Below are 27,787 nucleotides of genomic sequence, written 5' to 3' on the forward strand. Positions count from 1 at the left end.
TTACACAGGAGCAAGCATGTTTTCAGTACAGTATAATCCCAAAATTTTGATTGCAGAAACAGCTCATCATTTGGCCTATTTTTCTCCTAACACACAGGATATGATTGGTGATGTGGTGAATGCAGAAAAAGCAACCACAAGAAGGCCAAAGCTGGATTTTCAAATTCCTTCCTACATACAAGCTGTGTGATTTTGGTTTGAAAGGATTTGTACATAACCATTACATTTGTTTTGCTCACTCAGCTCAGTTGCCTTAGGAACTAAGGCAAGAAATTTTCTTCAAATCCAAGGTCAACTTTTACGGTGTTCATTGTCACCTGAAAACCTCTGCTGTGTATTGCATTCTGGCAATAGGTGGTCGGTTGCTGCCCACACTGGAAATCTGTGTAGTGTTTAGCAGTCACCAATTTGGGACTACACCATAACCACACCCCAAGTGTGAAACTGAAATCTCCAACTTAATCTTGAGCATGAATGTGTCTACATCTAAATATACATACCTCACACAAGCACATCGTTGCAGGATCCTTCTTTGTGTAACTGACAAAAACGTGAAAGTTAAAATGCTGATCAGTGGAAAGCTATAGCTATATGTTCATTCCAAAGCATATAGCTATATGTCACAAAATAACTACTAATATCTTGTGCAGGACTAATCAGTGTTCAAATCATGCTTAGTGTTGATAATGTGTTTTTTCTGGTGACAGTATGGGCAGATATGGATAGCATACAAAAGAGTATTGTTTCCATAGTATTTTTTTTTTCTTTTTTTTGCCATTTTTAAATTTTAAACAGCTCCTTTGAAAAATGAGCCTTTCTGTCCAGAAGTTCTCATTACTCCTTAATATGACTTTTATTGGGAGATATTTGCATTGCATTGATAAATGTACTCCCTGTACTGCTAGGTCTTGCTTATATGGATTCCTAGAAATCCCTCTTTCAGTAATTATGGCAACTAACTGCAACTGCTGTGGACACAGGGGGGAATGAAGAAAATGTCATGGGATTCACTCAATTACTTTACTCTCTAATGTGGAACAGAAATGTGTTACTTTTTATGCTGCAGGTAAATGAATAATGGGAGTCCTGTGTAGATACTTTCTTGGAGGCCTATTATAAGGCAGTATGCAGGCTTGGTAGCCTCTTTGTACATATGTATGCAGTGTATATTTACATGCAGTGTGAAGTAGAATATATTATTTTAGATAAGGGGTGTCACAGATGAGCTGGGAATCAAAATAATTCCTCTAACTGACCTCTCAGGCATGGCCAGAACCGCTCTCAAACACAAGACAGAAAACTAAATGGAAATGACTCAGGGTGAGGGGTTTTCCAAGACTTTAAGACTTGTGTTTTTAAGATCCCTTCTTTAAACATTTTTCTTGATGGTGAAATGTTGCTTGGAGTGCAGTGATTTATTTGAGAACATTGTTTCATTAATGGTAAGCAGATACAAAGTAACTAAAGCAGACCTCTCCAAGGCAAAATCATTCATGAAGTTGATGAAATGGCAGCAGTATTTGCCATCACAATTCAAAATTTACTAAAATCTGGTAGCCTTGGTAGCAAACAATCTCAAAAAAAAAAAGCCATATTAACTAGACAAGGGTCAAAATGGAATGTCTAGTTAAACATCCAGATAAAAGTACTTCAAAACAGAACTAAAATTGCTAGGTTAAGGTTAAGATCTTAGGTTGTAAATAACGTTTCCAATGGGCTACAACTTCTTCCTCATAGGCCGATTCAATTCTTTCATCTAGATGATTAAAGGGCTACCTAGCTTCAGATGTAAAAAGGTACAGATATGCGCCACTTACAGAATATAATGGCTTCACAATTAAATGTATTGCTACTATACTCCTGGGTTCCCTTTTAATTACCCATAAACATTCAGAAGTATTCCTGAATCCTTTTCATTACAACATATCACTTCTTGGAACCTTACGTTTATACTATTAGAAATCGCCGAAAACTTGACACATGCAAAGAAAAAAAAGTAACCTACCCATCATAAAACTGGTGTAGTCAATTTGATCATGACCTCAAGTACAATGTACTTGCTCAACCGGTCATGTAAAGACACATGTATATAAATATAATCTCAAGTGTTTGCATCTCAGGTAGTTTTAGAACTACTTCTAGAAGCAGAGTACTAAATCCTGTAGCCCGTGCCAAGTAGGACTCCCACGGATAGGTTTGGTATAACCAACCATCGTTTATGTACAATGATCAAGTCTACACACTAGGAGTCCATTTTGGATCAGGCGCGCAGGCGCCCCACCTTCAGTTCTTTGTTTATGCGTTTATACCCCAGGAACAATTCCCTTGACAGTTCGACATAGAAAACATACGCATGCCCTGCAACAGTACATGAGTAACATTTATTAATGAAACTATTTGAATACAATTGCTTCGATATCACACATTTTAAATCGACGGGTATTGACATCACATCCCACATTTCCACAAAATAGTTAATATACAGCAGTAAGTTACAAATAAAATCAAATTGGTCCATAAACAAATTCTTTGTGGCGTCACTAGCCCCGCAGATGCGTCACCATTTGAGTTCGATTACCTTTTGGGGGTCCTAAAAGTAGGCGGATATTCTGGTGTAGTGAATGTAACATGCCTTGTTCTTCAAATACACATTCACCTCGAAGTGCACCGGCGTACATTTAAAATCCGTTAAAATGTCCAAATTGCAAATGGTGTTTACGCAGCAACACGACGTAGAAAGTTAACTGGCTATTTAAAATGACAAATGCGTCTTCATCTCCAGGCTCCCCAAAACCAGTTCGCGAGCTAGGCCATAATGACATCGGCCTTGCATTAGGCAGTTGAAGAAAAGCTCTTTAGATTGAAGTGGGCGGCTCTTCAGGGCCTTTGGTTGATGTGTATTTGAGTAGACACTGGTTAGCTGGTTACTTGCTCTTTGCTGGCTTCTCAGTTTTCTTAGGCAATAAAACAGCCTGGATATTGGGCAACACTCCACCTTGTGCGATGGTAACGCCGCCTAAAAGCTTGTTAAGCTCCTCGTCGTTGCGGACGGCTAACTGGAGATGACGGGGAATGATCCTGGTCTTCTTGTTGTCTCTAGCCGCATTGCCAGCCAATTCAAGGATCTCAGCGGTTAGATATTCCAGCACTGCAGCCAAATAAACAGGAGCCCCCGCGCCGACTCGCTCTGCATAGTTACCTTTGCGCAGCAGTCTGTGAACACGGCCTACTGGGAACTGCAGCCCAGCCCGAGAAGAGCGAGACTTTGCTTTAGCACGGGCTTTCCCACCAGTTTTACCTCTGCCAGACATTTTCCTTCGTTATTGACACAATACGCGACTTCCCCAATTACCCAACGTTAAACGGCCCCCGATAGGTTGCTGTTTCGTTTAATGCAATTTTGGTGGGATTGTGTTTTTATACTCAGTGTGTTGTTATGATTGGATGAAAGAGGTGGTAGTTATGTATCCAATAGTTGTACTAAGGTATATGACTGACAGCACACAATAGACCAATAGAAATACGTTTTGACTGCGTCTTAATTTGCATGAGAACACTATATATAGAGGACAGAAGGGCGTCGTCGGTGTGCTGTTTATCGTGGGAAGCAGAGATTCTTAGTTATTTTTGTCAGTTTGTAAAGGAAGTCGGTTAAGGAAGAAAATGCCCGAACCTGCGAAATCTGCCCCAGCACCCAAGAAGGGTTCTAAAAAAGCTGTGACGAAGACGCAGAAGAAAGGCGATAAAAAACGACGCAAAACCAGGAAAGAAAGCTATGCCATTTATGTGTATAAAGTACTGAAGCAGGTTCATCCCGATACCGGCATTTCATCTAAAGCAATGGGCATTATGAACTCCTTTGTCAATGACATTTTTGAGCGCATCGCAGGTGAAGCTTCACGCCTTGCCCACTACAACAAGCGGTCTACCATCACGTCACGTGAGATCCAGACTGCTGTGCGACTGCTGCTGCCTGGAGAGCTGGCCAAGCACGCCGTGTCTGAGGGTACCAAGGCTGTTACCAAGTACACCAGCTCCAAGTGAACTGACCGTCCATCTGATGTCTCAGATCGGGGACGCCTAAAGGTTGCCCATCATTTCATGACGGAGAAGGTGGCTGTTTTAACAATGTGTTACCAAGAACAATGTGTCAACTGGAAAACGTTGTACGCAAGCGTGTTTTGTTCACTCCTAATTCTAAATGAATGCTACATACTGCGGTTACTTGCTTGCTGACTTTGTGCAATGTCTTTTCTTATACGATCCAATTCACTTAATTTAAAGAGATGCCGCCGTTTAACTGCGACATACATTCTTGCATGCACATGCATGCCTGCTGATGCAAACGCAGTTAAAGCTGTTGGTCTCACGATTCGTCATGGAAACCGAACAGTTTTAATTTTTTTTTTTTGTCTTCCCAACCCTTGCCTTCAGCCCTCAAGACGGCACTAGTTTTCAAATCTGCCAATGCCATTATTTGTCAAATGTGCCGTTATGCATTAAATTGTATGTATATAAATTGTCATGTCTTAAATGTTTTTATTTTCGCTACTGTCAAATAAAATGGACCTTTTAATTGAATCCCATGTTTCTTCCATGAGTTTTTGTGCTGTGACTGATCATTCACCTTGCGTTTTCGAATTTGTTGAATATTTGCGGTATGGTATGACTTCCGGTACACTTGAAATAGGGAGTCCCAGTCCGACCAAAGTACAGTTTGTTCCGTGATTTCATGCCGACACTATTAAACACAATGGAAGGATCCGTGTTAAGCATCCGTTTACTACATGACAAGGAATTCTGCTCGCAGCTGGGGAAAAAGCCACATTGGCAAAATTCTGAATAGATGGTGACAGGATATTATAAACCCGTATTAAATGCACAGCGTAAGATGATTAAATTTGACCTTAACGTGTAGTAAACAAAACTTCCCGCAAACACAATTGAGGTATACTTTTTCCAGTCTGACATTCTGTATGAGACAAAGCCTTTACAAGGCCGGATAATTGCTTGCAACACAAGATGCTTTATCTCCTGGCGTAGCTACATCAGAAAAAGTATGGTTTAAGTTTAGGCTGTGCTGTGCGCTACATCAAGACTGGTTGATAGGCGGGGGATAGAATACACAAGCTGATGCAACCGTGCTTATTATTTGGAGTTTAATATCATTGCAAGTACATGTGTTAAATATAATAAAAGAGTAAAATTAGACACGAATAGTTAAGATATATTAATTACATTAGACGTAGTGAGATGGACAGACACAAGTGGGAAATGAAGCACTCTTGGACGGTGCGTATTTTTCAGTGCGTTCGTGCACTAAAATAAAGTTCACAAAATACAGTGGGCATTGCTGACATTTGGGTTAACACCTATTCATCTCCTGAATTCTTTTTCAAATTACACAGCATCTCTGTGCCCTTAGGAAAGATTGCAGTCCTGTGCAAATATCATTAGAATGAAGCCAGGACAAAATGTTCTGAATAAAACCAGTGTTTTTTGCACACATTTTTCTTCATGATTTGTGGGTTGTTAATGTGGCGAATATATTTACAAAAGACTAATAATTAAAGTTATTCATCCTTGATCTCCTTTCCTATAAATATGAATAACTATTTGGACAGTTGGACATCATCAGTTGATGTTGCTTAATTATTTCACAGATGACCTTACCTAGGGCAGCTTACAATGCTACAGTTCAGAATTAAATGGCAGACAAACACATACAATACACTTCATAGCTACGTAATAGGCAGCACACAGAGCCATACCGATTAATGCGGTAATCAGATAGCGGAAACTGACCCTAGCTATGGTGGCCAGTCTCCTGAGCTTACAGGGAAGTCCGTCTCACCTCACTGCAGAGACGATGTTCAAAGGACAGTGGGTTTTGTTTGAATGTGTGTTACTCCCATTACTGCAGACAATGAGAGGCCTGAATGGGCCTCTTTTCTTTTTAACAGAGATAATAAAGCCCAGGGCTGAAACAAAATACGATATGCGTTTAGGCGACCAACTGCGTATCATACAGACGTTTGACACCTTTTTTAACGTGAATATGTTTCAGACAAGAGAAGAAATGTCTTTATCATTGTCATGCCAGTCAATGAACAGCTATTAATTTGTTATACGTACGATGTATTGGGATGGTTATTTTTATAGGTGGCTATTATCAGCATCCCTTGTTGCCAGCCTCTCTCTCTGGGGAATTGGAATAATCTACTGAGCATTTTAAAGGAGATTCAAAATGGATGGGTGCCAAACAAGTTCATTTGTGCAGATATCAAGTCTGTGCATAGGGAGTAAATGAGCGAAAAACACGTATTGGGTAGGTTACACAAGACCAGTTCTTCACAAGTCAGAATTCAACACTTGAAAAATCACCATGGAAACCTCTCCATAGCTGCAACACATCGAAGTCTGAACTTGTGCCATTTGAAAATGTGTGTGTGTGTGTGTGTGTGTGTGTGTGTGTGTTTGTGCACCTGCGCATATGCGAATGCATGTGCATGTGTGTCTGAGAATGAGACAAAACAAATATGATGTAAGCTGAGATATGTAGCCCATATTACAGAACGCAATACAAAATTTCTTTGATCCAGAATTTATAATTCACCAATCCGAATGCAAGTCTAGATTGATGTCTAAAATGTTTATCTATGTAAATCCTTACAATCAGTCACACAGTTGTAAATGTAAATGGAGATTTTAATTACCTTGAAACATAAACCAATCATTTACATAAGCATACACTTGTGGCTAATCTTAAATAAAACAAGAGAAGAGAGAGAAGGCTTTCTTATATGCACTTAACATGTACTCTCATTTCACTTTTTACTTTTATTGTTACTCTTGAGGTAGCTTTCACTGCATTCTAAGACCATTACATAGAATAAAATCTCATCGTAAAACATGAATAAAAAAAAAGAAAGAAGGGACAGGGATAGTCCACAGGAATTCTCTATGTTGATCCCCTTTCAGTTGTTTAATAAAGATTTTAAATTTTCCTCAATCATTTGTATGCCCTGCTCTTGTGGATTACTTATATCACAGCTTTGTTTATCTTTTAGCAGTTTTAGATGTGTCTGTGTGCATATGCTTATGCGTGTGTGTGTGTGTGTACTGAATATTTACATATATACATACACACATTGCACACAGAGTCAGGTACCACAGAAAATGAGTAAAACAAAAAAAGGTTTTGTCCCAGACATGACATATGATCCTGAACATTTTTCTGTGGTAGTTTAATCTACTCGTGTTGCTTTCTTGGTTTTTCCTTGTTCTCTCATAACCCCTGTTTTGTTTCTGTTGGCCCCTTTTACATCCATTCACGAGAAAGGAGGCCAGCATAAATAGCACTGCTTCACAGACAGTGAAAAGGAGAGAGAGACAGAGGATGGAAGGGACAACTTCCACCTGCACAAGGTAGGACAGGTATTTCACTATTAAATCATAAAACACATTAAAAAACAGCATTTTGAGTTGCATTTGGTTCATAGCCACATAATGCTTGCGTGGGTTCAATCTACATGTGTCTTTTGGTTCACTTCAACTTTGATTCACAATTCAAAACAATTAAATGCAAGTGTTACCTCCTTTCCTTAAAAACACTCTGACAAGTTCATCATTGGTTTGTTTTAATGAAAAAATGTGTTTGTCTTTCTTCATCATCTCCAGCTTCTAGTTTGTCCGAGTAGATACATGCTGATTGAAACCAGACCATTATGTGCTTACCCTGGACTTTAAGATTTGAAGGGTTAGATTTGCAGGGTCGTTTAACTGTGTTCATTCGAATCCATGACTTTCTAATGTTTTAAGGATAAATATTTTCTTCTGAAGTAGAGGTATACTAGAGGTATATGTTTTACATATGTTCACTTGTGGATGCTCATGGGCAGTGAGTACCAGTCACTACTGACTTTAAGTGTATTTAAAGCACAGCCCAGAGGGTGGCTAATATGTATTGGTAGACTTACATTACATTATTGGCATTTAGCAGACGCTCTTATCCAGAGCGACTTACAATGTTATCCATTTATACAGCTGGGCTAAAGCAGATTTGTTTGTGAAAGCTAGTGAGTTAGCCAGAAAGACAGATGTACATTTATCACTGTAACAATGAATGAACGAACATTATCCTTTTTTATATTCAATGCAATTATCAATTACCTTTCAAAAACAATAGAATATTTGACTATCATGACTTTTCCACTAAAGTATTCCAGAGTGACAAAAAATCAAGAAATGTGAATCCTCTCTTGGTATTATATTATTATTAGCAAACTATCTTTCATAATGGATATTACTTATGGATGTTTACAGTTTAAATAACTATGGAAAATGAGAGTAGCAACCTGAATCTGTTTCAAAAATACATTTAAATCACGTAACTTCAAATAACACCGGTAAGATTTTCTGGCAGAATCGAGGTCAGCTCGTGCCTGTTTCCTGATATCTGGGTCTTCGCTTCCCTCTTACAGTTTGAGGACAATGTGGCTGGCCCTGCTAGTGTATCATCTTGGCCTGATTCTCCGCAGCCAGGCACAGAACGCATGCCTCACAAACCCTACATTCAGGGAGCCAGGTCAGTGAGCCAGTGCTACCGAAACCATCTCCCTTACACCAGGGCACTCTCCAAGTCCCCCCACTTTCTTGCTTTACGCTCTGGAAAGGTGACCCTGAAAGCAGCACAATGTAAAATCCATTCTTTGAGGGCTTACTGGTGATGGTGGCCATTTTCTTCATACTGTATCAGTTCAAGAAATCAGGTTTGCTGTGCTTGTGCGCTCAGGTCATGTCTACATCTAAGTCTTAATCTAATGGTCATTAATGACTCTGTTGCTGTGGGTCTTTGTGTTCCTGCAGTCAACTCTGACGTCACGGTGAAATGCGGTACTCAGAGAATGGAGCTGTATATCCTCCTGTGCCCAGTCTATTTTGGTGGATACAATGAATCGCTGATGGCCCTCAATGCACAGTACAACAAACCAGAGTGCCGTGGGAGCCCTGATTGGACAGTCAACCCACCTGTCTTGAAATTTAACTTCTCCATAACTGAAGAGGCCATTTCTGCCTGTTCCAACAAGCTGAAGGTAAATGATTCAAATGAAGAAATGCTTTCAATATAGCAAATAGTACATTAGAGTAGGATTTCTGGGTTTTTCCTTTTATGGATGATTGTGAGTCCCATTATATGGTAGAAAATGTAATGTGATGCCAGCTTTGGCAGACCAGCCTGGAAACGTCCTTCTGGTAAGTGTACACAACTTGATAGGTCCCATGTTGATTGACCTCGCTGGAGGTGCTTGCCAACTACAGCTATTTGCTGTTTAGCTCCTCTTCCCCTGGTGCAGATCACACAAGAAGTGGGCTCCGGCCTGTTCTCGGACTATTCCAGTGTTCAGTTCGTGAACATCTCCGGAATCATCAACTCCATGGATCCTGCTGCCGGCACCATTACCTACCGACAAGAGATGATGTATATTTTCTCCTGTCGATATCCACTCCAGTACCTGGTTAATAACACAGAGATGAGTGTGTGAGTACCCTCTCATCGTTGTTCTGAATGTTTTCTGTAAAATTTAACACTAGAACACAAGAGGTTTAATGGCGAAACCAGGCCATTCAGCCCAGCTAGACTCAACATTCCCAGTGCATTCTCAATATATTGTGGTGCAGGGTTAGCCTATCTTCTGACACTTTTCCCTGAGTTTTCTCATATTAAAGTCTTTTTCTCAAGTTGCATTATTGCCTCAAATAGGTAATCCTTCCCGGTAAGCATCTCTGAGCTGTAAAATGGATACTGGCACTCCACAGCCTGGAAAAGGTCACTTGGGCTGCTAAAAATGGGTATTCCACCAGCCCCAAACCATTCTGATGGACATTTAAAGCTAGTCTCATAGTCCACAGATAGTTTCATAGGTCTGGTTGATGTCACTTTGATAAGACACCAAGTCTAATTCCTAGCTGGGCTTTCCCTGTTCTCTGTGAAACTCCAACAGCCACTCTGTTTTTTTTACAGTTCGGGGGTGAGCCTTGCAGTCAAGGACAATAATGGTAGTTTCATTAGTACCCTCAGCATGCATCTTTATGAGGTGAGACATATTCTATTACATCTTGGTTTGTATGTTGCTTTACTCGCTAACCAAAAGAGGTGTGCAAATGCACCTGAAGAGGTGCTTTAGATCAAGGGCTTCCAGTCCTTGCCCTGGGGGGTAGCAGTCCAGAAAGTGTCTTTTCCACCACAACACACTTGATTCAACCACTAATATTACTGGTCCTGACAGTTCAAAGGGTTGGATCATTTGTAGACAACTTGAAAAACCTGCTGGACTCTACCCCTCCATGACCAGTACTGGACACCCCTGGTATGGGTGGAAACATGGGTTGACATGCTCTGTGACTGAAGTGAATAACCCGCCTGTCTGTCTTGTGGGCTCCAAGGATAACACCTACTCAGCACCGCTCCTGGTCCCCGATAATGGGCTGAAGCTGAAGAAGAGGATCTTTGTGGAAGTCCGGGCCACAAACCTCACTGAGAGGTACCTATATCTACTTTCTTAACTCTCAGCTACTGAAATCCAGCATATATAAGGACATTTTATTTAAAGTATGAAACAGCTTGTCAGCACTACAAAACAATCATAGAACACAGACAGTTTTCAGGGTGTATGTTTAATAGGAATGTCAACAATTTACTAGATTATCCCTTCAAACGTAAGGGTGCTGTCTACAAGATTAACTCAACATTATTACTGATTAATACTGACTAACTCTAACCTTAACCCTAATGGTATTCTATACCCAGGGGATCTACCCTTAATGCATTGTTAACAACTTTGTATTGTATACAGGTTCAACGTGCTCCTGGACCGATGTTATGCCACAACCAGTCCCTTTCCAACCAATAGTTCCTTCTACGACCTATTTGTGGGGTAAGTCAGTCAGTATATGGAGTTCATGGTTCTGACCAACCTTTCAAAACAGGGATTTCTCAACACAGAAGAGAGTGCTACATCTGAGAGGCCACTAGCCACACCCTGGGCAAAGAGTTTGCCTTCTACAGTCGGGACAGAAAGACATCATGAATCCTAGCATGGATGGAGCAACCTTATGCCATCACTGACATGCTTTTCATCAGTGATGCCAGTGATGTCATGATGCTTCCAACTATGATCGAACCACGAGGCCTCAGTTTTCCCATTGCAAATCCCTCGTGTCTGTAATCTCAGGTGTAACCATGATGGACAGACTGTGATGGGGGTGAACGGGCAGCAGCAGATGGCCCGCTTCTCCTTCGAGGCTTTCCGCTTTGTGGAGCATAAGAACATGACCGTCTCCATCTTCTATCTGCACTGTGCCACCAGACTATGTGATAAGTCTGTCTGCAGCTCCATACGACCGGTAAATCACCCTACCTTACTATGAACGTCAGGCTGCAAGCGAAAAAAATACCAATACACATATCTATGCACAAAAAATACTTGTTTAGATGCTTGGGTCATTCACTATGACAAACAACGTTTCTAGTTGATTCAGTTCAGAAATTATCAGTCATTACCCAACAACCCAGATCTGAAAGGGTCTACTGCAGCCATTTGGGAAAATATCCATACTTTGCCTGTTCTGGTCTAGTAGCATTTCCGATTAAGTTCAGTTTTTTTGGAAAAAAATACAGGCTGAATGCAGACCCTTGTATTATAGTTGCACAAAATCGTGTCAAAATGTGTTTGAGAGACATTGACAACAGAGAGTTTTCTCCTCGACAAATTCGGCAGGAGTGGCAATAGGGAGGGTATTGGTTCCCTGCCAGAAAGGTCTTTCAGCCTTTTCGTCCCTCTCCACAGAACTGCTCTGCTAATGCTAGGAAGAGACGAGAGGTGGAGTCAGCACAAGGAACCTCTGTGAGTGATGTGGCCACTGTCTCCTCAGGTCCCATCATCACCAAAGTGGACAATGGTGAGGACACTTCGCTAAGGATAAATGGATGAGAGGAATGCAACTGGAGATAATAGGAATCAATGACCTTTTAATGTCAAATCTACACTACATGTGCATGAAGGTTTGCCTTGGCAAAGGGAGCCAGTGTGGTGTCATGGTTGAGGGGATGAACCTGAAACCCAAAGGTTTCAATTCTCAGATGTGACACTGCTGTTATACCCTTGGGCAATGTGCTTAACTGCAATTGCTTGTGTAAATACGCACATTTAAAGTGATATGTAAGAACTATAAGTACAGTAAGCTATGTAAGTTAGATAAAAAGATAAAAGCCTCTGCTGATCAAATAATGTGAGTGGTACATTCATTTTCTCTAACCCTCATGTAGGTGGCCCTGTGGGATTAGCTTCTCAAGGTAAGCAGCTTTTTCATGCCAGTGACTTTTAGAAAGTGATAATTTGCTGGAAGGAAATCAATTCTGAGATAAAGATAAACACAAAGGTCTCCACTATTAATTTCCCATTTGCAGTACAACATAAAGCTTTTGAGCTGCAGTTCCAAGCAGTGCTTCAGTGCTTGAATTTTCAACTGTAAGCATTTAGTCAAAGGCGCTAGCTTGAAATTGCTAAATATGAATAATTATTATGTCTGCACATTTTTAACTGTTTAAATTTATAGAGATTTATAGACATGCTTCCCATCATTCCTGTGTGCACTCTCTTCCTTGTGCAGCTGTCACAGATCCATCACAAAGAAACGAGCCCCTGCTGGGAGCGGCCATCACCGTGGCGATAGTGGGCACACTCTGCATCTCTGCAGTGGTGTTTGTCGTTTACAGGTTTCGCTCATCCAAGAAGCAGAGCAAAGAAAAGAGCACATTCCACCAATGAGAGTGGCTGGAGGTACTGAGGGGAAATTTGAGAGAGAGGACAAGGAAGGGACAGGGAGATGTGACAGGTTACTTGCACAGCGGATTTTGGAAGAGGGAATCTGAGGTGCGTAGCGGAGGCAAGGAGTGAAGGCACTTACGTCATTTTTACACTCATAGGTTATCAATATATATCACTGCATGGTCGATTTTTTCTGCTTTAAGGCATCGCTCTTATTGGAATTAAGGGTTACGCATATTCCTTCTGGGTATTTCAAGCAATGGAATGCTATAAAATGGGAATGGAAAACCGAAGAACAGTCAAGATATGGTGGTCATGTAATGCAAACATTATTCAAGATTCAGTGGTACCAGCTTGTTAAGACAGGTCACCAAATGGATTATGGAAGTATGACAGCCAAAACTGTTTTCAAGGAAATGGCCATATGTGTTCATGAATTAGGGTTGTACAGGGATCCTTTTCCATGCTATCATAAATACTCAAGTATCATTATAATACTCCTGTTGAATGCACAACAGCCTTTTCTAAAATTTCTTTTTAAAACTGGTGTCTAAAATCACATGGCTACAGGACTGGTGTATATAATCACTTTTCAAGCATGAAATTTGTAATAAAAGTTAAAAAAAAAAAATTCTAATAAGGTGCATTATTTTACTTCATATATTGAATCTGTTTTCTCCTAACTTTTTCTCTCAGCCCAGAGTAACACTAGAGTAGGTACAGACTGCCAGGTTTAACTAAGTGAGCCAAAATAATTACAAAAGGCTACTGAAAGAGAAACACAGATTAAAAACAACAAATCTGTGTTTCTTTCAGGATATTCCATAGGCTGACAAACCAACAACTCTCAAACACAATTCCTATTGAACACCGAATTCCATTGGGACCTGGTATTAATATAACCATTAGTTTCAGCCTAAGAACATGAAAAAACCGAAAGTAAACAATTGCTCAATTGAGTGTTACAATAACCCTTTGGGACCTTGTTCGTACCCTATTAATCCCAGGAGTGAAACATCAGCATAGACGCAAAGACCTTCAATATTAAAAATGCATAAAACTTAAAAAAGAGAGACTTTATTAACATTTTAGAAACCAAACATGAGAACACCATCACCCCCCCCCCCCCCCCACAATGAGCTCATTATTCCCACAAACAGCACTGCACCAGTGTGAAGCACAAGGAACCAGCAGTGAGTTTTCAAAGCGTTACGCTTTTAAGAGCAGCACTGGGGATGTGGGAGAAATCCTGGTCATCTTCTGAAGTCAGTGCAGGCAGCTGGTCCTGAAAGACGTTGTTTGGAATTCACAAACACCACAGTCGACCTTTAATTGCACACTGCTGATTGAAAAGGCAAACGGTACTGTACTGTATTGAACCAAAAAATTCCGCAATAAAAGACAACATAACTGTGTATAATCATGCAAAATATTCTCAACCGTAAGACTGAGGATTTTAAGTTGGAGGGGAAAGAATTGTCAAAATTGTCTTCACATTGACCACATTGACACCCTTTGGTGATGTACTGGACTCCTCTACATGCTTAGCTGAAAGGGCACACAAGGGTAGAAAAGGTTGAAGACAGAACTGTTTTAACTACACTAAATCTTGAAAAGGTTTGTCAGAGGTACTTCACATTTCAAATTTCGCCATACTAAGCTGTAAGATGGCAGTGAATGCCTGAAATGTTACTCAAATTCTTTTTCCATAATGCTTGTCAAATTATTCCCACTTCCTGCAGTTCAGAGCAACATTTGCACAACGGGTGTTACTTTCTCTCTTGGGGAGAGATTAACAGGTAAACAATTGTGCAACATTTGAGAGAGGGGCTAATGGGAAGTGTAGTCCAGAGCCAGCTGAATACTCTACAGACTCTGGGTCTGGAATTCAGACCCCACTAGCTGTGTTGTAAATGTTGTGCGTCAATTTATCCAATGAAGCTCAGGAGTGTGTGTGTCCATTGCTGTAGACCTTCTTGAGGGAACAAAAATCACACTTTGTCCATACTGAAAAGGCATATAACTCGGCCATATTCATCAGTCATATTCCAAAAATCCTCACCACAAACAAAAAAAGCCCACAGGATACATTTGAAGTCCACATTGATCTACAGTCCCTTCCTTGCAAGTAAAAACTTCACAATTGTCTGGATCACATGATCATCTGCCACATGGTATATCAGTACTGAATTCCTCCAAATCTATTTAAAGTGCCACATCCCCACTATTAATCCATAATTTGATACAAATAGCTGATATATCTTTAAGTTTAAACAGTCTGACAATTAAGACAATCCCCTGTGTTTATGCACCATTCAAAGTGACACCACTGGAGCTGGGCCTACAGATGGATGTCATCAACGAGTATTTTACTTTTCAAGTGCTTTCCTTTGACTTGGTATTTTCACTTTTCATTGATCCTGAACCCTGCCCCTGTTTATGAAAGGGTGTATCAAATGTTCCATGATGGGGTTCGAAGTTTTGCAAAACCTCCATTAAACAAATGCTATCTTGGGATACAATGAATGATTTTCCAAGTAAGAAAGGCAAAAAAGTATATTATAGCAGAAAACCAGTTTTCTCTCATGGATTTCAGATACAGTCACTTCTGTGGTTTTCATGGGCTCTTAAGTGCTCTTCTTAACTGGCTCTTTGCTTGGAGGGAAGAGGGACAGAATGAACTAACAGAAAATGAAGGTAATTAAATTGAAGAACCCTAAAAATAATGTACATCTAAAGGCTTCTCCAAGCTGATCCAATGACACATTTTGGTTTAAATTAGTTGGGAGGGCGGTGGGAAAATTAAACTTGAACAATTAAACATTGTCAATAAATACAATGAGATATTTTTTCCAAGAGTTCCAGCTGTTATAATTCATCCCCTAAATGATTTTCTGATTTTTTGTCTTCCGATGGTTCTGCAAACAAGAGGAAAAAACTAATTAGAAACATTTCCACACCTCAAGAAACTCAATGCATTGACAAAACAACATACACAACATGGCTTAAGATGTATTCATTGACTAAGGGAATCATTAGATGGCAAGAGCTAAAATGTCAACTACTGTACAGAAAATGTCATGACCCTCCGGCACAGGCACGCAATATACCAAACGCCAGTGAATACATGTTACTGTCCACTTTAATCTTATTATCTGGGCCTGTTTAAGTATTCTGTAAGCAAAAGGCTAGCGATGCAATTCACTTGAAATGAACCCAACTTGCTTTCAGATCCTAGACAGATGCTGCACTGTGTGTGATTTTAATTCATCTGGTTTTCAGAAAGTGATCATTCCTTTGAATGGCATGTTAATGCAAAGGTTGCGATGGTGGGATGGGCCTACTCTTTCCTGAGGGGGAATTACACAGTACATAGTCAGAATGAAGATGCAGGCTTCCCAGAGAACTGAGGACTGAGGACTTGGCATGCTCCTGTGACAGACCTACCTGTGTTTGATGTTTCCTCTGAGGGTTCTGATTGGCTATTGGTTTCTGACTCCTTTCCAGCATTCTCATCAGAGAGTGGCTCTTCACCCGGCTTCACCTCCTCAGGGGCTTCTGTTTTGAAAAATATTAAAAAAAAAAAAAACATTCCTTCAGTCTAGGATTATAAAGCTGGCCTGTAAGCAAAGTGAGGAGGAGAAGGAGAGAAGGGCTAGAGAAGGAGAGGGTGGGCATGGATTTACCTGTGGCTTTCTCAGTGGAGGACTCCTTGGGCGGGATGACCTTCTCTGAGTCAGCCTCAGTGCTGTTGGCTTTGCTGCCTTCTGCGCTGGTACTGTTCTTATCCTTGGGCTTGGGCTTGGGCTTGGGCTTGGCAAACTTGGCCTTGTTCAGCAGGTAGTTCACCTCACGGTCCAGCAGGGCCAGTTTGGCCTCTATGTCTTTGGATAGTAGAACGGGCCTCTCTGTGGAGGGTCGCTTCTCCTGCTCGGCCACCGTCTCGTTCTTCCATGTCTGTGGCGGAGAAGAGGGCATGCTGACGATTACTTTACTGCCATAAGCCGCACAATACACCGGTCATTCCTCAATTAAAGGAACCGAATGTTACTGAACTTCAGAGTCACATTCATTACATTATTGTCACTTAGCAAATACTCTTATCCAGAGTGACTTATATAGTAGGTTACATTTTTTCTGGGCTAAGCACCTTGCCCAAATCAGCAACCTTCTGGTTGCAAATCCTGCCCCTTACCATTGCACCACACTGCTGCCCCTATTCAACAGTAGTTAACTGGAATTCTCTTAAAGCAATCCAACACAAAAGAAAGGCTGAATATATGTTTTGTTCACATACAATACAGTTACATACCGTGGTCTCATTGATAACTTTCTCCAGTGTCTTCAGCTCCACGTCCGTAAATATTTGCTCATCTTCTGGAATGAGTTTAGCACTCCTATATGAGTTCAGAAATAAATGGCTCATCAAGTAAAAATGACAAAACAATTCAACCAAGGGAGAAGGACTTGATATTTGCAGACTTAATCCTCAAATCCACAGAAATATCAGTATAACTAGCAGGCAAATCATTTTAATAGTTATTTTCAGTCATAATGCAGTACAAAATGCCATTCTGCACTGCCTAAAATAAAGTCCACCGGATGCTGTGTCACTCCTGACATTTCTTTTCCCCTGTGGAAAGTAATGGTGTTAGTCACACCAGCCAAAAAAATCCATCTCAATCCTTCTTAAATTTGTGAACTATCAGTGAACTATGTCAGTGTTAGCTGAACACCAAAAACGTTAGTTGTTTAAGTGCAAACTTAATGTTTGTCACCAAAATATACATCTAGCTAACTGATGACAGGGTGGATTCTTTAATTGCCTGAAGGTGTATCTTTACAAAAGAAACAAACAGGGAAGAGATTAATTTGAGGATGCAGAGAATGACATTCAATTTCAACCGTTTAATGGTTAAGTTGTATTCATTTTACTTCGGACTATGAGTGTGTGCACTGAAATGCACTGTCTGGCCAAACATTTATTCCTGAAAAGTGCATTTAAATTTAACAGTTACAGACTTACTGGAAGGCACCGTGGGAACTACCTTGGCGGTGATGCAGACTTACTTGAGGAAGAAGGCAGAGTGGTTGAGCATGCTGTCGAGGGCAGCCAGGCGGTCAGGCCATTTCCTGCGCTCCTCCACCCTGAAGAACATGGACTTGCACAGCTTCTTCAGCTCGGCCAGCTTCTCCTTCAGCTCTTTGGTGCCTGCAGTGTATCCCTCCTCATCCATCCAGTTGGAGGCCTCGCTCAGTTTGCCCGAAATTTGCTCCTTCTCCTCCTCGGTTACCACTGTCAGGTACTCATCCTGGTACAGCTTGTCCTGGGAGGAGGGAACCACGGCATGTGTCAGTGTAATGCCTGGTGGGTCTCAGATGGCCAAGTCAAGGAAATCAATGGGGTTGCCATTCTGGGAGCATGTTGGCAGACACAGATACAGCAAAGCATGTGTGAATCAAACCTTACCTGTGTCTCGAAGATGAACGCCTCCAGACTGTTCAAGGTCTTTTCTCTCTCTTGTTTCTCCAGATCTCTGTCAGTAAGGTCTTGCAGCCTGAGAGGAATTTTCGTTTAATACATCAACAGATTGCCTCCTTCCAAAGCACTTCAGCACTCCCCAAAAAAATATGCATTCAAACTTACTTCTTCTTGGAGGCCTCAATCTGTTCTGAGCTTGGGTCCAGCACATCGTTCACTTGGAGCTCCACTCCAATTTCTTCTGAAATCTTGGTCCTCTTTTGGGGTTTGGCAGTTTCCTCCTTCTTTTCCTCGGTCTTCCCTCCTTCCTCATCAGTCTTCTTTTCCTGAGGCTTTGCTCCCTCCTTTCCATCCTGTTGTAACAGAGCCAAGCCTTCAATCGTCTTGCATGATAAAGCCACACTAAGAGAGCTAATCCTAGTGAACCACTCTAACACAGGCCACTCCAGCCCATTCTCAGGCTCACCAACCCTTGTCCATTTGTTCTATATACACCCTCTCCACAGCATAACTTATTTCAATCGATGGGGAAATACTGCTGCACAAACCGTCCTCTTTCTTACCTCAGAATCTGCATTATCATTAACTTTCTCGCCCTCTGCCTTTTCCTTCTCCTCAGCCTGGGATTCACTCTCAGTTTTCTCCCTAGATTCCTGCTTCTCTTCTGGGGGGGATTTGTCTTCCTTCTGGGCCTGATCGTCTTCCTCTTTTCCAGTCTCTGGTGGGACCTCTTCTTCATCCTTATTTTATGGTTAAGAGGGACAGGAGCAGGACGTAGATTCACAAAAGATGCCAAGTGCAACATTACAGTACAAGAACACATTTGAATGACTGTTACTTGAGTCATACCATGAAATGAATGGAAATAGACATTTGGTAGCTTTACCTGAACAGGTTCTGATGCATTTGCAGCGGGTTCTGAGCTCCCTCCTCCAAACAGGCTTGAAATTGTGTTTCCGAGCTCTTAAAAAATGATGACAGATAGCAAATTAAAAGGAACATGATATCAAAACTGATGACAAAAACCTGCCAAATTTTAAATTTAAGAAGCAAAACACAAAGTACTAGAAAGTTATTAATGATACTGTTGTACAAGTCCATTTTAAAACTGCTCAAAAACTTCCAAAAACAGTGGTTAGAAGAGGTTTGAATCTGGCGAACTCCAGCACGGAAGGATTGAAACACAATCTACACTCACTTGTCAAAGTGGACTCCTCCTCTTTTTCTTCCACTATCGTCTCAAAAACAGACTCCACCTGAAGCAAATGCATTATTTTTATGAAAAAAAAAACCAACAACAATCATTTAGTGCTCAAGGAAAAGCTTAATTTGTCAACTCCTTTTTCCTTTGGGAACCCCCCCCCCCCCTTTTTGTTTCAGAAAAGGATTCCAGAGACACCGGTGTGGGACTCACCCTGTCCAAAATCAAAACGCCACTCTCATCCATGTTGAAATGAGCCTTGATGCCCTTTGATTCAGCGTCCGCATGCTTCTTAAAGCTGGTGCCAACCCCCGTCAGCTTGACCGCGGTCAGATTCAGAGAGCCAAATGCACTGACAAAGAGAAGGGTAGCGGTTTTGTGCCACATTCAAGAAAATTCTCTCACGTGGAGCTGCACTCATTGGCAAACCCAGGGGTTTGCTGGTAGTACCTAAACACATCTGTATAAAGGTTATTGCAATGGGTTGGGAAATAAATCTCTAGGCCTGACACAGTTGTAGATGCACTCCGAGCAATGTGCAAAATGGCAAGCCCAGAATGGCCTGAATGACCTGCTCTCATCATTCAACCTATGTTCTTCAACAGGAAGCAGGTGTACTTTCTTTTCTGGAATAATTACCTGAGGTCTTGCTCACTGAGAAAGGAGAGGTCGCCGTAGTTGACAGCGAAGACGAAGTCGTCCGTGTAGCGGTTGAAGGTAATGACCTTGCGCTGGGGGTAGGGGGCCATCCTCTGAAACAGGATACGCTTGTTGTGCTTGAGGCTCTTCACCCCATCCTCCTCCTCCGTTTCCCGGGTGAACTCCACCTGGCGAAGATCATGGCAGGATAGAATTCACACACCATTGTGTTTAGAGGAAGGTAACATCACCTTCTCTTACGGTATTCAATTATTTGCTAGCTGCCCTTACCAAAACGGACAAGCTTTCATTTAACATGTAAAACTTTATACAGCTGCAAATTTTTACTGAAGCAAGCAGCGCAATAGTGTTTTGCTCAAAAGGTGCAACAGTCATGTCCCACACATAATTTGAATCTGCAAAATTCCACTAGCAGCCCGGTTCTCCTGCCAGTAGGCCACCCCCCAGCTTCCTCACCTGAATAGGAAACATGGCAGCGTCTCGCACCAGGAAAGGCTTGACCTTGAAGGCCTTGCTGAGGGCGGCCGCCTGGTACACTGCGCCCATGGCAGCAGCCTCGTCTGCGTTGATGTTCTTCCCCAGTTCCTCTCTGCAGAGACGGCAGACCAGCATGAAAAACTCACTCCACACAGAGCACTGAGGACGACTTTGAGCACAGAAAACATCCTCTTTAAAAATCCAGTCACAACATACTTTCCCACAGCTTTCAGAAGGACCTCCTGGACTTTGGGAACCCGTGTCGCTCCCCCAACCAAGATGACCTGCTCAATCTCATCCTGGACACACAAGGGAAGACTGAGTTAAACTAAAGTTAAATAAGTTTCTTTCTTATGTGTTCATGCAATTATCCACCAAACCTATTTTCAACATAATGTATAGTCCACCACCACCAAAGCACGGAATAGGTTATAAGGAATGTGGAGCTTCCTCGTGTGGTCAAAACAGCAGAGATAATGGCTATCTTCCACTGCAGACTGAAGATCCATCTAAGGCTACACCTCAGCCCCCCTTACCCAGGTGTGATCTTTTGTTCCCCTGATGTGTAAATATATATGCAGTACTTTGGAATAGTATTGTCCCTCTATCATGTACATAGGATTGTACATCATGTTCATACATGGTTCATAGTGTCCTGTTTGTACAACTTTTCATGCCACTTTATTAAATACCCTTGCTATGGATAAGAGTGCCTGCTAAATGATGACAGGGTAATGTAATGATAATGTAGGAAAAACGATTAAACTGGGTGGGCTGCAGATGCCTATTCTCATCAAAAGGGACCTGGAAAAACTCACCATGGACATTTCAGCGGAGCTGAGCGCGTCCTGGACGGGCCCTGGAACCCTGTCGAACAGGTCGCTGCACAGCATCTCAAACTCAGCTCGAGTCACCTTCACCTTGAAGTCTATGTCATCTAGAAGTCCCTCCACCTACAGGGAATACATGAACCCAGGTAAGGCTTACGAACGTCTGGATCTCAACACACAGTTATGCCGTCAAAGCTGTGCTGTCTGACAGAGACGCTGCTCTCTTGTGCTTTGCCAACAGGACATAGAAATTGATTAAATGATTGTCAGATCAAGCCTTCCTGTAATTTTCTTAACCTAACAGCAAGGACAATAAATAACTGTCTTCAATGGAGTCTAAATGGCCATGCATTTTTTCCCCACCAAAAGCTGGAACAAAATTCTGCTATTATACTTTCACGCAGAACAAATAGGTCACAAATTACTCCTCACACTGGTTACCAGTAGCTTCTGGGACTGGAATTTTGTGGTTTTACTAATCTTAGGCATTATACAGCCTAGCATCCGAGTACCTCTCAGTTCTTATGTCCACATGTATATCACAACAGGTGATCAGGTCTTAAGAACAGCGTTTCATTTGCGTCCCCTTAGCAAATTTTTGTGTGTGGTCATTTAAATATCCTCAGTTTATTTTCTATTAGATGGAAAGTGTTTTGAGTGCCCTGTATGAGGCGATGAATAAAGGTTTATTACTACCATCATGGTTAACATTTCCCAACTGTAAACACACAGAGCCAGTTCTTCACCTGGGCCATGTGCTCTGCGTTGGCACTGAGCACGGTCTTAACCCTCTGAGCTTCTTTCAGGAGCTTGGCCATAGCCCGGGCATTCTCCCGTACATCCTTCTTGGTCTTCTTCAGATCATTGAATTGTTTGGCCAGGTGGTCCCGCAGCCTCAGTTCCATTTCAAACCCACCCAGCGTGCGGTCAAACCTGCAACACACACAGGCAGTCTTTCAGTTACACTCACCCACAATTCACCACTCAATGACAATGATCTAACAGGAGGACTGTAAGGAATGCTGATCCATCTTCAAAACACAAAGCACAAATAAATGTCTGCCTGAACTCAAAACAAGGGCTGTGGCTGGTCACACAATGTTCTGTGACCCAGCACAAAGGTAAGTGACCATTTGCCAAAGCCTTTGTTTTTTCCTTTTAAAAGAAGCACGTATCACATCTCCTCTGGGGAGAGATGATTTTACGGGTGGGGGCCTGTGACTCACCCCACTCCACGGATCTGCAGCTGAGGCTGTGTGCCAGAGTCCTTGGTCTTCACAGTCTGGTATGTGACAATGGTGGCCACCGTACTGCCTGAACCCATGTCATAAAACATCACGTTCTGCAGGCAACAACACAAGGACAGTGTGCCGTTAGGGCATATTCCTGTGCAACTATCAGAGAACAAGGTGGACTGAGCTGCTGTTAAAGCAGCATTTGTTTGTTTTCCAGTGGCACCTGAGCTGTGCTGTTGATGTCTTTCCTCCTGAAGACCCCATAGTTCAAAGCTACAGCCGCGTTGTCGTTAATGAGCTGAAGGACCTTAAGACCCGCCATCTGGGCAGCCTGCAGGACCGTCCTGCGCTCTGCCTGATTGAAAAATGCTGGAACGGTGATCACAGCATCTTTGATAGGTTGTTCTGTAGATGAAAAAGAAACCAGCAGAATTAAAAGACAAGGACTGCTGTGTACTACATGTGCATGTCTGGTCAGTTAATATTAAGGTAAAGGGAGCACATATAACCTGACAAGCCACAAACCTGCAAAGTCCTGTGCCAGGACACGAGAGTAGTTCAAAACCATCCCCAAGACCTCCTCTGGCGTGAACTGCATCTCTCTGCAGGACAAAGAGCATGTGGTGCTAAATGGGAATCACTGAGAGCTTCCTGCAAGAGCGTCAGGAACCTATATGGCCTTAACTCTGCCTCTCTCAGAAGCAAAACATTTTGTTCATGTAGTTAATGTAAACTGCCTCACCAAAAAACAAAAAACATTACAAACAATGAACTCCTTAAAGTCCAAACCTCAGATAATGACATTTTAGATTAGGGGAAGTACCACCCTAATCAGGACAACACCACAGAGAGAAAAAGAACATCAGAAAGCCTTACGCAATCTTAAATTGCCACATAGGGCTGTTAATGAAGAGAGCAAAGTTAGACTCACTCTGAGTTCTTGAAGAAAACCGTGCCCCGGCTCTCGTCTTTCTCCAAATTATGCTCGGGGAAGCGTTTCTGATACAGCGCCACCATCGGGTTATCATGCCGTTTTCCCATGAGGTCCTGGAGATACCTGTACACGACCCTGGGGTTCTTGACAGACTGAATGGGAATTACAAAAGAAAAAAAAACTATTTAAGCCATGGCTCTATAATACACAAACATCTACTTTTACCGTTCACATGGAAATAGACGGTGTAGTGTTTCTACAGAGCTGATATGCTTTTATAATGACAAAATAATGAGAGACATGTTTACCACTCCCAGGGCTCCATCTCCAAACAGGCGCTCATTTTCCTTCAAACACACGGCCACCGGTGTTTTCCTCCTGGACTCCCTGCATCAAACAAAAACAATGGGCAAAGTCCAAATAACTTATACAGTGGGCTACACATGTGTCTGGGAATGTGAAGCTTATTACCATCAGGTTGAACAATGGTTATAGGACTCACCAGGCCACACAAACTTCTTTAGCAGGTAGTTCTTTTTAATTAAAGGATCAAAACTAGACATATATTTCATAAGAAGGGGCTATCAATGCCTTGTCACTAAACAACTTCCTATAATGCTTTAACACATGTTATGGATACCCAGTCTCAATGCTGAGCTGGCTGACATCACAGAATATGGCTACACCTTAAACCCCCCACCCAAGTGTGATCTTTCGTCTCTCTTATACTCCCACATATGTAACTGCAGTTATTTTAGTGTTTTATACAATTGGATATGTGGAGGTTTCATGCCACTTTATTAGATACACTGTGTATGTCGCTCTAGATAAGAGCGTCTGCCAAATGACAATCATGTACTGTTAAATCAGCCTCCTTTTAAACTGTTACATCACATATGTCAATAAAGTCAGTCATAAGACATTTTTCTTCATGTTATATCTGAGATATAACGTATCGTTTCACTTGCTGGCTATGACATCACCTCATAGAACACAGTGACAATCACACCCACCTGCTTATAGAAAAACACTGCTGAATATAATAACTAGCATCAGTGAATAAAGAAGTGCTTACTTGTTCAGGACAATCTCCATCGGCACACCAGGTTTAACTATAGCCATTTTCATCCACTCACTGCCCAAGTCAACTGACATCACGGCTACTGAATCTGTATACAAAAAAATGCAGTTAGGTTGCAAAACTAAAAAGGGATACCAATTTTGCTTGGACTGCCACTTCATAATGCAGATTTTATGTTCTGTATATAAATATATTAGGTATTTTATATACATTTCAGGCCCACATATCTGCACCTATTTTTGTTAAGGCATTATGGAAAATGGCTGCATTCAAAAGTAATTTTCATGGCTTTAAATCAATGTGTGCACTATGGAATCAGTCTTCTGCAAAAGCCTTCCATAAGGCCAAAATGAAAATGCTGTCCTTTAATGTTTGAAGCATTATTTGATGCTGCTGTATTTCAAAAAAGACAAATCATTTACGCAGTGTATAGAATTTTTTTAAAAAACCCACAGAGAATAAAGGGTGAACACGTTGCTTTTCTTTGAGGCTCAGTCAGCATTTAAACACACCTTCAGTTAAGAAATGCTCATCTTTTCCCCGTCATGTTTATTTATTTATAGAAGTAGTAAATTATTTGTCTTCCTTGACAATGCGGTGCAGGCCACATCACTTCTGGAATTATCTATTGTGTTTAGGCATCCGATTAATCTTTTTGGTCTCGATATCTGCTGGTTCTGTTCGTTACAAAGGAAGTAAAAATGCCAATTGTTGTGCTTAGATTTGGCTAATTAATCATCTCTGCTCTATACCATAGATGGACAACGCCAATCCTCTAGGGCTGCAAGGTTTGCCAATTTATATTCTACCCCTACTCTTTGTTGTTTGAGTAATTATCTGGATGAACCAGGTGTTAATCAGCAACAAAGTGCCCCTAAATCCTGGGGACTCTGGCCAATCACTACTAGTGTCATCACCAAAGGAGAATTAGACATCGATATAGAACTACTAAACTGCTGAAGCCACCGTGAAATTAATTCACATAAACAGTTCTGCTTCGAACCGGAGTCCTGGATGGATGTGCAGGAGCAGATACCTGACTCAATCTTATTCGGCACACAAAGAAATAGATTTGGAATTGAGCAAAGACTGATTCAGCCCTATGTGACGTTGCCTTTTGATGAGTGGATAAATGTGACCGCTCTGTTTAAGGAGTACAGTTACCTGTATGAGAAGGAAGGAGCATAAGAAAGCACATAAGTGCCCAGAGAGTCAGCATCCCCCTCATCGTTGCTGCCTGTAAGAAAAAAGTGCATAATCACAATCTAATTTAACCAGTGCCCCCGGAGAAGGTGTGAAATCTGTGCAACAAAGTGTGCAATATTTCAAGCACATTAATCCAAATAATAACTTGTTTTACCCTACATTACCCTAAAGGAGGAATGAATGAAAGAAAGCTTCAACAATAACACTGAATGCCAACAAAGGAGACTGCATTAAAAGACCCGGTTCAACTCATTACTTTGTTGGTGGAGACATGAACTGAGACTGTAAATTGAAAATACAGTAGATTTACAGTTGCTCATGCAACAGCTGAGCAACATAAATGCGTTCTGGAATTTACACATCACTCTAGAATCTAGATAACAGCATCATCCAAACGAATGATGACTGACTCTGCCTAATTTAACACCAAGCAAAGGCACCTGACAGTAAAGGAAATCGCACTCTTGCATTTAAACCTATTAACACTGCAGATGGAATAATCTTCATGCGCCCGCTCGTCGTTGTACTGTACATTACATTTAAAACAATGTTTTGATATTCACATTACTCTGCCGTTGGTGTCAAGAGCGGAAGAGTCGAGAACGGAAATAATCCCATGTCCGCTTAAGCCTCAAGGCCACAGAAGCCGGAATCAAAAAGCGTGTGTATCCATCGCCAATGATTAAAGAAAATACGGTGCCAAGTGACACCTCACCGCCAATACGTATTAAGTTAGACTATGTATGTTCCCTGATCACGTAACGTGAACTACACCTATTGGACCCTCCCATAAGCGTGTGCAAGAGCACCTCCACACGTGGCAGTAATTGCAATTGTCTGTGCCAGACAGATTAGCGAGCCCGTACAGTCAATTCAGGTACAAGTCACTCCAATGATATCCTGGCATCTAGCTGATCTGGAGCTCAGAACGGATACATCAGTGACTTCGGGCGTCGACGCTGACAGAATATACATTGTCACACAATACAAATGAATGATGCTGAGCGTGACATTGGTTTCTATTGCCCAGACACCGGTCAATTTGGTTCACTCTTGCTTGCCAGAGTCATTCAAATGAACGAGCGCAGAAATTTCCAGCCCCTGCGCTCTGAGAGTGACGTGTGCATGGCTATGGGTGATGCCATTTCTTGACCACATATGAAACAACAAAAAACAGGCAGGGGGCTCTCCCCATTAGAACAACCAGGTTCCAATGTAGATAAAGACATGGTACCCACAAACCATCAACCACTTCAGTATGCGCTTTCCAACTGACTGTTAGCTAGCGCAAGTGGAGTATCAAGTAACACGCACCGCTTCATAGAGATTCAAAAGCACACGCGTTGTTGACTTCCTGGGATAGACCTAGCATTCACCTAGCTAGCTCGCTAGCAAGGTAAATGTACACTACATGTAACTGGTTAGTAAATTTAGGATTCTTCAGTCTAGACTGGCTTGTTAGTTATCAAGCTTGCAAACTATTTATACACCATATCTGCTCTTGTAGATGGCCATTACAATTAAGACGAAGTCCACTTATTAACAGCTCACAAGCAATACTCTGTGCGTACCTAACTTACCAACAGAACAGCAGAACTTACCTTTCGCTAGCAGCTAGCAAACCACCACGCTGTGTACGCAAGAAAATAGCACCGAAAATACTTTGTGAGCTGTTCCAAGCTTGTATCTGGCTACTTTGTATTTGATTTATTTGCGCTGCAATGTGCCTTCCGTCGTGCGTGTCTGACTTTGCATATACTCTCTGGTTACGCTAGGTTATGCAGAATTTCTTGCTTTTCGCTTGCAGTCGCCGGCTTGTTCTCACCATAGGGCCCGGAACGCGGCGTGATC

At 41.7% G+C, this 27,787-nt stretch overlaps 4 protein-coding genes across 5 annotated transcripts; 2 read left to right on the forward strand and 2 right to left on the reverse strand.

Moving 5' to 3' along the window:
* Positions 1–2,375: 2,375 nt before the first annotated feature.
* LOC118774715 (histone H2A) lies at positions 2,376–3,377 on the reverse strand. The gene has a single exon (XM_036524158.1). The coding sequence runs from the start codon at positions 3,309–3,311 to the stop codon at positions 2,925–2,927; it is 387 nt and encodes a 128-aa protein (XP_036380051.1). The 5' UTR covers positions 3,312–3,377; the 3' UTR covers positions 2,376–2,924.
* Positions 3,378–3,587: 210 nt separating this feature from the next.
* LOC118775232 (histone H2B 3) lies at positions 3,588–4,581 on the forward strand. The gene has a single exon (XM_036525044.1). The coding sequence runs from the start codon at positions 3,664–3,666 to the stop codon at positions 4,042–4,044; it is 381 nt and encodes a 126-aa protein (XP_036380937.1). The 5' UTR covers positions 3,588–3,663; the 3' UTR covers positions 4,045–4,581.
* Positions 4,582–7,399: 2,818 nt separating this feature from the next.
* On the forward strand, positions 7,400–12,878 carry si:ch73-261i21.5 (zona pellucida-like domain-containing protein 1). 2 transcript variants are annotated; one of them, XM_036525777.1, is made up of 11 exons: positions 7,400–7,428; positions 8,484–8,587; positions 8,869–9,095; positions 9,357–9,541; positions 10,025–10,097; positions 10,447–10,544; positions 10,857–10,937; positions 11,235–11,406; positions 11,850–11,961; positions 12,329–12,355; positions 12,673–12,878. In XM_036525777.1, the coding sequence occupies exons 1-11, from the start codon at positions 7,400–7,402 to the stop codon at positions 12,828–12,830; spliced, it is 1,266 nt and encodes a 421-aa protein (XP_036381670.1). In that variant the 3' UTR covers positions 12,831–12,878. The 2 variants fall into 2 exon arrangements, with proteins under 2 accessions (XP_036381670.1, XP_036381671.1); XM_036525778.1 differs by lacking the exon at positions 12,329–12,355 and having other exon boundaries at positions 11,850–11,967; positions 12,655–12,878.
* A 1,087-nt stretch (positions 12,879–13,965) lies between these two features.
* Positions 13,966–27,775, reverse strand: hyou1 (hypoxia up-regulated 1). Its single transcript, XM_036525557.1, has 24 exons — positions 27,538–27,775; positions 25,895–25,967; positions 24,725–24,818; positions 23,958–24,036; positions 23,647–23,801; positions 23,241–23,317; positions 22,939–23,120; positions 22,707–22,822; positions 22,227–22,413; positions 21,469–21,603; positions 20,867–20,949; positions 20,630–20,762; positions 20,153–20,340; positions 19,727–19,865; positions 19,511–19,568; positions 19,199–19,275; positions 18,876–19,052; positions 18,478–18,665; positions 18,301–18,388; positions 17,901–18,157; positions 17,143–17,227; positions 16,517–16,787; positions 16,278–16,388; positions 13,966–15,748 (listed from the first exon to the last, which is right to left on the reverse strand). Exons 2-24 carry the CDS (start codon positions 25,956–25,958, stop codon positions 15,699–15,701), a joined length of 2,994 nt encoding a protein of 997 aa, XP_036381450.1. The 5' UTR covers positions 25,959–25,967; positions 27,538–27,775; the 3' UTR covers positions 13,966–15,698.
* Positions 27,776–27,787: the final 12 nt, after the last annotated feature.

The sequence above is a fragment of the Megalops cyprinoides genome, chromosome 3 (genome assembly GCF_013368585.1).
Source record: "Megalops cyprinoides isolate fMegCyp1 chromosome 3, fMegCyp1.pri, whole genome shotgun sequence".
Lineage (NCBI taxonomy): Eukaryota > Metazoa > Chordata > Actinopteri > Elopiformes > Megalopidae > Megalops > Megalops cyprinoides.